This window comes from Nematolebias whitei, chromosome 21 (genome assembly GCF_014905685.2).
Source record: "Nematolebias whitei isolate Nwh7 chromosome 21, NemWhi1, whole genome shotgun sequence".
Lineage (NCBI taxonomy): Eukaryota > Metazoa > Chordata > Actinopteri > Cyprinodontiformes > Rivulidae > Nematolebias > Nematolebias whitei.
Genome location: NC_056518.1, coordinates 18,687,032 through 18,699,926, shown reverse-complemented (window position 1 = coordinate 18,699,926; position 12,895 = coordinate 18,687,032). Strand labels below are relative to the sequence as shown.

At 40.4% G+C, this 12,895-nt stretch overlaps 1 protein-coding gene across 1 annotated transcript in view; it reads right to left on the bottom strand.

The window, feature by feature from the left end:
- LOC119426945 (zinc finger protein DPF3) overlaps positions 1 to 12,895 on the bottom strand; it is an 18,389-nt gene that overhangs the window by 1,880 nt on the left and 3,614 nt on the right. Inside the window, exons 2-6 of the mRNA XM_037694519.1 lie at positions 4,512 to 4,672; positions 3,764 to 3,871; positions 933 to 1,057; positions 257 to 352; positions 46 to 106 (exon numbers count right to left, since the gene is read on the bottom strand). Of these exons, the coding sequence (XP_037550447.1) occupies positions 46 to 106; positions 257 to 352; positions 933 to 1,057; positions 3,764 to 3,871; positions 4,512 to 4,672 (551 nt within the window). The remainder of the gene's footprint in view (positions 1 to 45; positions 107 to 256; positions 353 to 932; positions 1,058 to 3,763; positions 3,872 to 4,511; positions 4,673 to 12,895) is intronic.

Below are 12,895 nucleotides of genomic sequence, written 5' to 3'. Positions count from 1 at the left end.
TATTGTGGTATATATATATATATATGTGAATTTGTTTTTGCTTACTGTCGCAGAAGTATGGCTTATCATTATCCAGATCTGTCCTCCTGCGGCCTGAACCGCGACCCTGAAGGGAGGAGAAGAGAAGGGCTGATTTTAACTACCTGGAGGGAAAAAGCTAATTTCATTCAAGTCTCAACATAAAAAGAGTTAAAAGGATTTCTGTGCAAAACTACACTTTCATTACACAACTCAATCGGTCCCTTTAGTTACTTACTCTTCCCTTGCCCCGATGTCTCCTCTTAGGAGTGTCTACCTCAAAATCATCGTCATCATTATAAGCATCTTCTGCTGCATCTGCCTCCAGAACCCTCTGAAGCAGAAAGACAAGAGGGCAGTTACTGGTACTGAGCTCTGAGCAAAGAACACGTTGATAGAAATCTAAAGCAACACAACTAAAGAGATAAAATATTTTTCTTCTATCTTGCAGACAGTTTTGGTTGATGACAAAAAGCAAACCAATTATTTTTTCCTGTAAAAATAAAATACCTGTTTCCACATGTGCTTGGTGGAATGTGTGATATGGAGATAAAATCACTTGACTTTCAACCAAAGCTTTTTCACAGGAAAAAAAAAAAAATGCTTGAAGTGAAACAATTTTTTTTTTTACTATTTCTGAACATATTTTGTGGCAATTACTTCTTATTGAGGTAAATATATAGACCAGTGGTGACAAAGTCCATTTATCCAAAAAATGTGCTCCGTTAACAAGCTGTGCAAGTTAGTTGGAAAAACTTGGCAAGTTGCCTTGGCAACCGGTTAAGGCAGCAGTCATCACTTTAAGTACCAGGGTGCTCTAGCTGCTAGTGATGTAGCAGAGGGTTTGCATTTTCAACATTCTCCCGATGCTCTGTGAGCACCAGTCTTCACCCACAGTCTTTGACTGAGCCCACCTGGATCTCCAGCAGACTCTCCTCATCATTCTTAGAGTTGTTCCTCTTGTCCAGACCTCCTCGCAGCAGAGCCTCCAGCGTAGTGCTCTGGGTGGGCAAACCATCTCTGGACATGAGGCTGCCTTCTGTAGAAGGGAAAAAACAACAACAATATGACACGTTAGAAATCATCATGCATAGGTCTGTCACAATAAACAATAAATCAAATATTCACATGATAAATAAAAATGATCAACCTCATTTTCTTTTATCTGTTTTATCGTTTCTTCGTGTCTCTCTCCTTCTACTGAAGACACTGGATGACAAAAGGCTCAACTCCGGGGCCCTTCAATGACCCCCCCCCCCCCCCTCTCTTCTCTCTTCAAAATCCATTTTAATCGTCCAAAATCACGTTTCTGTATCGTTAATAGCAGCTAAGCTATGAGCTAAGCTAACAGGCCGACCTCGGGGGGACTCAGTCTTATTGAAGCTCCAAAATTCACGGTTGAAACCCGTGTCTTTGTGTACAAAGTTGTTTTCCTCTGCAAAAAGAAGCTGAGAACTTTTTTACTGATTTTTTTATTCAAAGCTTTGTATGACAAATGTTTTGCTAAAGAACTCAAACTACACAGAGCGTCTGCCATTTTGAGAACCGAAAAACAGGAACAAGAGACAGCCTGTGTCACGTCAAGGGGCCTCCCTCCCATTTTTCTTAGACATGCTGCTCGCTCCCTCACTATCCATTTTTTAGTTCAAACAGTCTTATACTGCCATCCAGTGGTCAAAAAAGTACTACACCCAAAACAAATTAACCAACATTTCTTCTTAAATTTGACAATAATTACTAATTATTGTCAAATTTCAAACAATATTATCATTTATTGCAATAATTTCTGAGACAATCACCCAGCAGAATTTGTTATCGTGACAGGCCTAGTCATGCATTGTATTTGACATAAAGTGTAGTTGCTTCAAATTGCCTGAGCAGTATATATATATATATTTTTTTTTTTTTTTGTTTTGTTTGTTTGTTTGTTTTCTATGCGGTAACTTGCTGGAGAATAATATTTTTGTCTCCACTTCATCACCACTCTACAAAACCATTACACAGATAAAAAAAAAACACATTTTTAATTTTTCAAAATAAGACGATCTCGGAGATTTTGATGATGCACAACTTTGTCTACAGAATCTTTTTGGCACGGTGTTCTTGAAGGAGCTTATCACTTCAACCTGAACTCTCTCAGATATTTCCTCCTACAGTGAAAAATCACTGAACAAACAGTGTGGGAGGTGGGCTGGTTGAGCAGGCAAAGTAGAGCAAACAAAAGCTGCAACAGTCGGCAAGATCTGCACATTCTCTTCACACAACCTCTTCCCCAAAGAGAGTTTCATGATCACCCTGTTGCTCTGTGGATCTTTCAGAAGAGTAGTCACTTCAAAGTCCTCCACCTCCAGCTTTTCCTGAGCTCCTCATCTTTCAATTACGAGCATGGGAGAGACTTTTTGAATATTTAGCATGATGAGCTGAAACAACAGAAGACTGCAAAGGTGGAGAGTCAAACAAAAGGTAGGCGTGAGGAAAGCAGATATCACCAACCTGCTCCTCAAACCACGTGGCGGCAGTCCCTCACCATTGTGTCTGCACATGTTGACTTTCAACTCTCAGCAACGAGACAACCCCCCCACCCCTCCCAACAACACACACACACACACACACACACACTCCATCCCTCCCTCCATCCGAACCCCAAGGGAGCTGGGGGCTAAAAATAGAGCCGGCAGCAGCCTGCAGCAGGGAGCTGATTCTGCATGCAGCCCCAGTCTCAACAGCACACCATCAGACGGCGACACAGACTGCTGCCTTGTGCAGGCCACCTCTGGTCAGCCGCACTACGTGCTCCGCAGAAGAGACGCCAGGTTAGATCAAAGTATGTTTCACCTCCGCCGGGCACTCGCAGGCAGCACATACAGGCCATCGTTGTTGCAGAGGGGAAGGGACAGCGTGGTGGTGGTGGTGGGGGAGTCAAAGCCAGAGGAAAACAATAGGCTACAATGGGATGTGTTTGGGAAACAAAGGCTTGGCTCATGAGCTACTGCTCGATCTTGCTACTCTCTTCCTAGTTCACATTTCTTACCATTGCAACATTCCAAAAATATGCACAAAGTCTATAATTTCACAAATTTCCTGCTTTTGGGATTTAATACTTTTTTGGCAGCTTTTGACAAAAACTGCAGGAGAAACACTTCCATAAACTTAGGATGCATCGCTCCGTTTCTGTGAAAAATTCTTGGTTTTGTAGTATTCATTCCTTAGGATAGTGTAACACCCCAGTGTGTCTGATAGCTTAGGGCACAGTTATTTGAGTCTGAAAACACTGATCGCATAGACTGATGCAGCGATGAAAGCATCATCGCAGGGAAAAAGAGAAAACCCATCAACAAGGGAGTCGGTAAGCAGAATGTAAGTGATAATATAGAGCACAGAGTAAATGTGTTGAGTGAGCTGTTTGTAGTGGCAGCCAGAGAAGGCCAAACTCCATTCCATAACATTTATTAAATACTATCTGTTGTGGCTGACCTCTGTCTCTCTGCTCCCAGCAGTGGTAAATCTAATTACCTGGTCTACTTCCCACAAAACATGTTTACAAGCTGGGAGGACACAGACACATTTCATCTTCTGAAAAATATCTGGCAGCCTGCTCTGGTCTGTGTGCTGAGAAGGAGCGAGATCATTCCAGATCACCACTGGTAACTGTGCGAGGTAAAGGGGGGTCAAGAGTGGTGGAGATGGAGTGATAAAGGAGGAGCAACAAAAAAGGAGCAGACGTAGGCAGGATGTGGGCTCTTACCAAGCTGAAGGCCATAGATGCCCAGGCGTGGATCTGTGGTGTTGTGCAGCCGTCTTTTCTTTCTCCAGCAGCGGGCGGGGTATGTGTACATCTGCCCGGCAGCAACACCTGTTCAGACCATGGTGATGAGGAAACAAGATTGTTTCAAGACAAAAAAAAAAAGCAATACATTTTAACATTTGAAACACCATAACACCATGAAACTAACAATCAAGTCATGGTAAAAGTATACACTTAAGACCACAACTAATAAATGGTTCAATCAATACAGTGGAAAAAAAAAAAAAACTAATAATTATACTGTTCAACTTTTGAAATATGAAGGTTTGAACATTTTTCTACACTTGGAAAAAAAAAAAAAAACCTCAGTCAGGTGCAACTCCATAATTTTAAATTCTTGGCCTTTTTAGATCTGATCCACCTGGCCAAAGTCTGTTCCGGACCAGAGCTGAGAAAAGTAGATCTTAAATTTAGATATAAATAACAGCTTCCTGGCAACGAGTTGGAAACAATGGTGTTGCCGATCTTCAGTTAAAAAAAAAGGTAAAGTGCAGGTCGATCAAATTTACTTAATGAATTTAGCTCAATAAACAAAGCTTACATCTTAATTATTGTACTCCAAAGGTAGTCAATTTAAATACGCTTAGAATGACTTGAATGCCTCACGAGAAGGAAGAGGGTAGTCCATTTTTATTCTGTGCATTTTGTAATGGTGTGTATATTTGTGTGAGTCTTTGTGTTTTCCTACCGGGGTTGCGTTGGTGACGTTCCATCCAGATGTAGCAATTGTTCTGGGCCACTCCAGTTTGAGAGTCCAGGAATGGCAGGCGGACACTGCGTTCAGCGCACAGGCGGGCATTGTAGCTGCGGCACTGCTCAATGGCGTCCTTATAAAACTGGTCACCCAACCTTCAGGAGGGAACATTAGCAGCAATGATCACTGACACGACAACATACTGAAATGTAGTCTTGCGGTGTACAAAAAATAATAATTTTACAGGTAAACTGTAACTTTAATTTTGTAGCTTTTAATGTCATTATTTAATGTCATAATTTAGGCAGGAAATCCAGATAGATGCTTCTAAGAGACTCAAATGTTTATTTTAATTCATCAGTGTTTTCAGGGAAGGTGGACACAACTCATTTAACATGAAACATTTCCAAAATGAAAATAAAGTGCCTTAGGAACACCAAAGGTTTTTAGTTGCATCATTTCCCATCACAGAGTAAAAAGACAATGAAAACATCAAGATGATGACCAACACAAAATCAGTCATTTTGCAGCTGTTGAATTTTAAATGGAGGGGACTGACATCCATTACTTGCTTATTAGTTAGATATGTGCATTTACTATTCAGTTACAAACAAAAAGGGTGATTTTAGATACAAACAATTGAGCCAGAACATTAATTATCACTGGTTTCACACCAAATTTGAAGCTGGAGGGGGTCACTTATCACAGCTGAAACATGTTCAAAGGCACTTTACTACCATCCTATATTAAAGGTGGCAAAAAAGTAAATAAATAGAAAAAAAGAGATGATCAGAACTGTGTAACACTTGTAGACTAAAATGTAACGACTGTGACAAACTTCACTGTAGGTTTTACATCAACTATAAATAAAACTATAAATAAATACTTATATAACACCTTTCTGTCTTATCAAGATTACTCAAAGCGCTTTACAACACAATCTGTGCCCTCATTTACCCTTTCACACAGCACTCTACTAGATCTATACAAAAACTAATCAGTGCTTTATCACATTCATACACTGATGGGACACGCATCGGAGGCAATGAGGGGTTCAGTGTCTTGCCCAGGGACACTTCAGCATGTGACTGATGGTGGAATCGAACCCCCCCCCCCCCAACTCTCACATTGGAGGACGACTGCTCTAACCACTCAGCCACAGCCGCCCCAAATGACAAGGCAAATGCATAAAATTCAGTTTTCAGAGAAATCAGTTAATCCTTTCAATGGTGCAGCTGCAAAAGACTAAAGTTTATTTGATAATTCATTGTGGAGTTTGCACATTTTCCTTCAGGAATCAATTCTAGTTCAGACAATAACAATACTTTACAATAATTCATTTTAACTAATGTTTTGTGTAAAATATTTAAATTAAGTTATCAGGAAGAGAAATTAGGTTGTATTAAAAGATAACAAAATGCAGAAAGTGGTCAAACCTGTAAATCACGACTTCCAGAAAGTTCTGGTTAATGACATGTGTTTAATGATCATTTGCACATCTAGTAGTAGAGCTGAGAAACTGATATTAATGCATTTGGAAACGGGATCATAAAAAAATGCTACACAACACTGAATGCGATTGCATTTGCACAAGTTCTGATATGCAGACAAGTTATCTAAAGTCTTCCTGCAGATCATAAAATCGCGAAGGGTGAAGCAGCGATAATTTAATGAACAATTAAGATTAACACAAAGAGAAAAAGATTTTGGAAACGATTTACCAGTTCTAATGCTCGTCTCCGCAACTGTTCTGCAGACTAAGCTCCCTGTAAATCTACAGAAACAAACTGTTGTTGAACAACCAGCTGTTCAAACTAGAGATCAAACCTGGGATCTAAGCTTCAAACTGACAGCAGAAACTTTCTGATTGCCTGTAAAAAAAAATTGTGAAGGTGGAGGACAAAGCAAGTCATTTACAGCCATTCCTAGACCCTGCTGCTCCCTCTATGGAGGTTAAACACATTATTACCTCTGTGCGCTCTTTGTGGGATTTGATTCCTGATAGACTGGGAACTACGCTGCTGCGGACTGTGTTAGATCACTAAAGACGATATCTGGGCTTTGATACGAAGTCACTCCTCTGACCACCAAGCAACTCGACTCACACTTTACTTCCACTTTTCTTAGCACCACTGAGATTTTGGCAGTCCCTCAGGGTTTCGGCGTTAATATTCAGAGCGAAATGGGGGTGGATATTTCACATTCAAGCTCTCAATCTCTGCCACACGCCTGGTATGGTAATTAGCCTACTTAATTAATCGCAGCAGAGTTCCTAGCACAAGGGCAGGTTCTGATTTGACTTTATCAAAGACGGGAGTAAATCACGACGAGGTACTTTTAACAGGTTTTCCATGGTCTGCAGGAACATCACAGGGCACATAATAGCCACGGGTTCTTCTGGTGCAGCCAAATAATGAAGTTCCTCCATGTGTTCTCAATTACAACATTAGCGAGACGGCCATTTTGAAGAGAAACTAATGAGCTATAGGCTCTGAGACAAGCTGTGAATCTTAAGCTACAGGCAAAGAAGGTACTGACTTTTCATCGTCTTTCATCATGTCCTAAAACTCGTTAAGGCCACAGTCAGCAGATGAAGAGTCACATTAGGAGTGCTCTGCACAGAAAGCCCAGCTCTGCTGCAGAATGTGGAAGGTTTCATGTCAATGTTACCGGAGAGAGCAAACAGTCACAGGGTACAGAGTGAGAGCAGGGAGAGGGGAAAGGAGTGAAGGCAAGAGACAGAGGGAAAATGTGTAAAAAAAAAAAAGGCAAGACAGCAGGGGTTGAAAGCTAACAAGATGGCCATAACAAATAGGCACTGTATCCTGTCTCTATGTTTTTAACCAGACAGTATTTATTCTAGTTATTAATCTTATAACTTCTCTCTGCCTTGTACAGAAAACAAAACGCCCATTCTCTCTCTCACACACAAAAAGATATCGACAGGAGAAATCACAAAAATTAGGGATGCACGATATTATCGGCATGGTATCGGTCAATATTAGCGTTACAGTTCAATATCGGACATCGGCCATTCAATCAAAACAACTCACAGATATAAAGGACGCTGTTTTTGTACGACAACCCAGTGACAAGGATGCCGGCAGCGGCAGCACAACGTGATGACGTCACACGCTTATCTGATCTGATCATGGTGGAGAGGAAAATTCAAAATGTTGGCGGTGTGGAAGTTTTTTTCCCGTTGAGGACGTCGGATTCAAAAGATTTTTGGACTACGTTGAGTCTCGCTACATCGTCCCCAGTACGAGATATTTTTTCCAACATAGCCTTACCCGAGTTACGAGCCGCCATTTCCAACGTCAATGAGAAGCTAATAGCTGATAGTACTGGGTGAGTTTTACCACAGACATTTGGACGTCGTGTTAGCCCCATTAGCATGATTAGTCTTTTGGCACAATGGATAGACAAAAACTTTGAACTTTAAAAGTCTGTCCTTTATGCACAAGAGTGCAGAGGATCCCACACTGCAGCTAGGAACCTGGAACAAGCCTCCACAAGTGAGACATCATCGCAGGTGACTAATGTTAAAAAATAATGTTCAACACTTTGCATTTAATACAAGTTAAAGTGCTATACATATGGCTGTTACTGAATATGTCACCAGCTCTTTCAGCTGTTACACATTTTTTGTAGCAAGTAAGCCTAAATAAGAGGAATATGTTCCGACAAAGGAAAGTATATTAAAAGTATTGGTTATTGGCCAAATAAGTTTTAACATATCGGCATATCAGATATTGGCCAAAAATACAATATCGTGCAGCCTTGACAAAAATGTATGTAGTCAAATCAGATTTGTCAAGAAGTTCAGAACTTTTGCATTTTCATCTGATTTTTGACTTCAAATAAATATTTGACTCAAAACAATTAATAGTGCGCAGATGTGTACTAAAACTATGTTTGAGTGAGTGAATTCTTCCCAGCAGTAAATACCCATCAAACTAACCTGTGTACTTGACAGCGCTCGAATGCCATCACACAGCTGTGATGAGACACAGGTCTACTCAAACAAATCAGCTGTAAATGCTTCCTGGAGTTGTGATTGTGCTGAGAAGCTCCTGAGCTCGCTTAAGATGAGAGGTGGGGTAATGCTCAGTCACAAGTAAAATACACACAAGGGGGTCAGGACGACAAACAAAAATACAAATGAGAGATTGAAAGACGTCTGAAGGGAGAAAGCTGTCTGTGCAATGATACGTTCTCAATCTGAGGGCTGTCACTCTGAGCTGCAGGTGCTACAGCTAAGGTGAGAGATCTTTTTGACACCTGTAACAAGTGACAAGACCTACACCAGATTATACAGGATGTGAAAAAGATTCACTCTCAGTACTCCCCCCTGCCCTCCCACATAAGTTATTGGTCCTGTTTTACCTCTTGTTGAAACCTACAATTCGAAACTATAGCAGCTGAAGGCTATTTTAGCTTAAATACGACACGAGCAGAGAGATTAAAATGAAGCAACGCTGTAAAGAAAGATTCAGGATCAAGCATGAGAACAGCAGGACAAACACAAAATCCTGGAAAATACCAGCAACATTACTCTCAATGTGTCTGGTGTAAATAACCATTACAGTTTTGGACTCAACATCCTGACTCAAATTAAAAAAATGGAGCTGCTGACAATAGACTGGAGACGGAAAGAAAATAAGGAAATTCCTTAATGTGCTACACCCCTGACGGCCAATAGGGGAGGGTGAGAAACATCTCTCCGTCATTATCATATGATGAGCAATGATTCCTCCTTCTGACCAGAGTTCTGGTTGTTCTTTAAAAAAAATTAAGTCTAACATAAATAGACATCAAGCATACATGTATTTGTCCAATTACCAGTAGCTTTCATAAATTGTGTACCAGCTTTATAAACTTTTCTAAATGTGGCTTTTTTTAAATTAAAAGAAATAACATTGAAGTGTTCACCTCAAAGCTCCAAAAAATGTGGTTTAAAATTAAAATGTGTCGGTGAAATTACAAAAAGTTGAAAAGTTCTGTGCAAGTGACCAAGACTGTTATTAAATCTAGTCATTGCTGGAAAACGCATAAAAATCTACATCAAATTCTTAAAAATGTATGGGAGAAAATCTTTTTTTTTTTTAACATTAATTTCTCAAACAATTAACTCTAAAAAAGTTAAATCTGGTCCTCTGGACATTCAAAAAAACAAAACAAAGCAAAACAACAAAAAAATGTAGAAACGTTTCGTCTCTCATCAGAGAGACTTCCTCAGTCCTGATACTTAAAACTGCTTTTTGGACAATTTGACAATTTTCATTTACATAACTCGGCTAAATTTTATTCATTTAAAATATGTTGGTTTTGGTGCGAGACGGTGGCTCAGTAGAGTTGTTGCTTCTCAGCAAGAAGGTCACCGGACCTAATCCCGGCTGGGGAGTTTGTATGTTCTCTCCGTGCATGCGCGGGTTTTCTCCGGGCACTCCGGGTTCCTCCCACAGATCAAAACATGCATGTTAGACTGATTGGTAACTCTAAAATTGTCCCTAGGTGTGAGTGAGAATGAATGGTTATTTGTCTCGTGTGTCTCCATGTGTCCCTGTGATGGACTGGAGACCTGTCCAGGGTGTCCCCCGCCTCTCACACAGTGGGACAGGGTGGACATGGGCACCAGTGACCCCTGTGACCCAAAAAGGAAGAAGCAGGTTAAGATAATGGATGTATGTATGTTGGCTTGTCTGACTGGTGATCTGCTTTACTTTTAAACTTCCATTCTCAAATCCCCACCGCCCCCATTTCAATTTTTTTTATGAAAGTAGCTCCGTTACAGTTGCTATGAAAAAACAGACATGTTTTACAAAACATGAACTCTCCTTGTTTTTTGTTTTTTTTTCTTCTAGCAGCTGAGAAGCGACTTGGAGATCCTGTGAGTCTGTCAGGGACTTGGGGGCTTGTGCTTCTCTCGGTCTTCCAGCCGAGTAGAAACGATGAGTGAGCACAGAAGGAGGCGAGGTGGAGAAAAAAGCAAATCTTGTAGCCGGTGGGGCCTCCGCTATCAGCTTGTTTCTGCCAACGGTTCGTCATGCCACATGGCTGCATCTGTAATGTGAGCATGTGTCAACACACACATTTTGCATATCTGGCAACACGGAGAGCGGCTCACGGGGAGGATTGTGACAAAACTTGAGTGTTTGTTCTGAAAAAGCCCTTAAGTGATCTCATATGAAAAGTATGCATGAGTTCCATCTTTTTGCTTTCTTTCAGAGTTTTTTTTTTTTAATTTGCAGGTGCGATGCAGCTTCACAGGAAGCCAGAGCTACCACATAACAAGTGAGGGGGAGGGCCTGAACAGAGTGACTGCATCCTGACAACAACCTCTGATTACACCAATCAGAGCAACAGCGTGGCTGAGGGCAGGAGCAAAATCAGACAGCACACCTCCACATCCCAGTGCAAATAAACAGCAGGCCTGAATCACTGAAGGTCTACTCAACACCGACGACAAGGAAGCCAACAAACAGGAACGCATCACGCTGATGTGGTGTCAGCGGAGCTGCAGATGAAAGAGGAGTCCAGTTGATGGAAAACTCCAGCTGTGGCTCAAATTTTAATGAGCAGTTTTACTAATTAAATACCTCAGCCTCCATTTTAATCAGCAGATTTGGGAGATTACCGTCATTCTATTCACAAACCAGACCTCGCAGAGACAATGGACCTGCACACCGCAGCTTCATCAACTATATTGCTACAGAAAAAAAAAAAAAAAAGTCAAAACCAGCATTTCAATTCCCTAAAGTAAATCTTCTTAATACTAAAAGGGTCAAACTGGTCCACAAGACTGACATCCAATTAGTGTCAAGTGTGACTAATTATAATCTGACAAACGTGCGAAATGAAGTCAGAAACCCAAGACAGAGGCTAATTATAGCAGATTGAAACACTTCATTAAGCACAGCTTATAGCAAGGAGACATTCCACATCATTCTCTAAAATGTCTCCAAGATGAAACAGCAGCTTGACAGCAGACACACGAAGAAGCTTGTTGGGACATAAAAGGGAAAAACAGTCTGGCAGAGTAACAATGAAATACAGTTTCCAATAAAAATCCAGCTTTCCTGACAAAACACAAGACGATTGGTGAAAAGCTGTTACATGGAAGCTGTGATTTTTCTGGGCATTTCCCTGGTGGATAAAACAGAGATGCATGAAACAGATGGAAAACGTTGTTCGTTCTTTTATTTAAGCCATCAAAGCAACATCTAGTTAAGGTACAGGTGGTGGGGAGTTGCAGTATCTTGTTGACATTCTGTATCATTTCAGATACAATCTGAAAATGTTTCACCCAGGTGGCCAAACACCAGAATGCAGTCAAATGTGCAAAAGCAACATGTTCATATCTGTATATTCACATACAGTATATACACCGGTAGGTTCATATATAGATATTTCTAAAATCACCCAAGCAGGCATACTCTCAAAAACCCAAATGTATCAACACAAGAGGTCCATGATTTCATCAGAAAAACTGTTTGTTTTGTCTTATATTGTTTGTTCTAACAAACTAAATGAAAACAATCAACTACATTAATACATACACATCACCTGCCACAATTGAAATCTCGTGATATTGCAAGACTCCATGTGAAGGATGACTCAGCTAACACTAAATTTAGCTTAATATCTGCAAAATTTACCATGTTTTAGCTATTTTTGTGTTAATTAGCTGTTGTAGCCAACTTAAACTGTGCTGATTCCAAAAGTTATTCAGTTGATGTACATCCAGCGATTACTTTGAGAGTTACATTAAAAAGACTCTGTTACATAGCGTATTATGCTAACACATCAACAGAGTTGACATCAACAATTAATGACCAAGTTAAGTAAAAATATATTGCAATGTGTAAAACTCCAAGCATGTTTAGGGGATCAGTTTCAGCTACACCAAACTTTAGTTCAAGATCTATAAAATTGGCTAAGCTGGCTTAGCTGTGGGAGCCACATTGAATTGGGTTGACTTGAAAAATTAATAAGATGTAGATGTCCAATTATTACTTGCTGAGAGTTTCATTAAAATCCACCCAGTGGTTTATGATAAATGTTGCTGGCAGAAAGGCAGAGTTGATTGTAATTTTTAATGGCTAGATGCATGCTCAATAATCCAGGTAGAAAAATCTAAAAAAGTTAAATCTGGTCCTCTGGACATTCAAAAAAAACAAAACAAAGCAAAACAACAAAAAATGTAGAAACGTTTCGTCTCTCGTCCGAGAGACTTCTTCAGTCTGAGGTGCTGTTTTCAGCTCAGTCTCTTAAATAGCACCTTCTCAGAGTGGATCAACCAGTTTTGCTGCTGACAACCAAAACCAGCTGATCACATGCTCAAGAAGGACCATCAGCCTAACAATGGATCATTA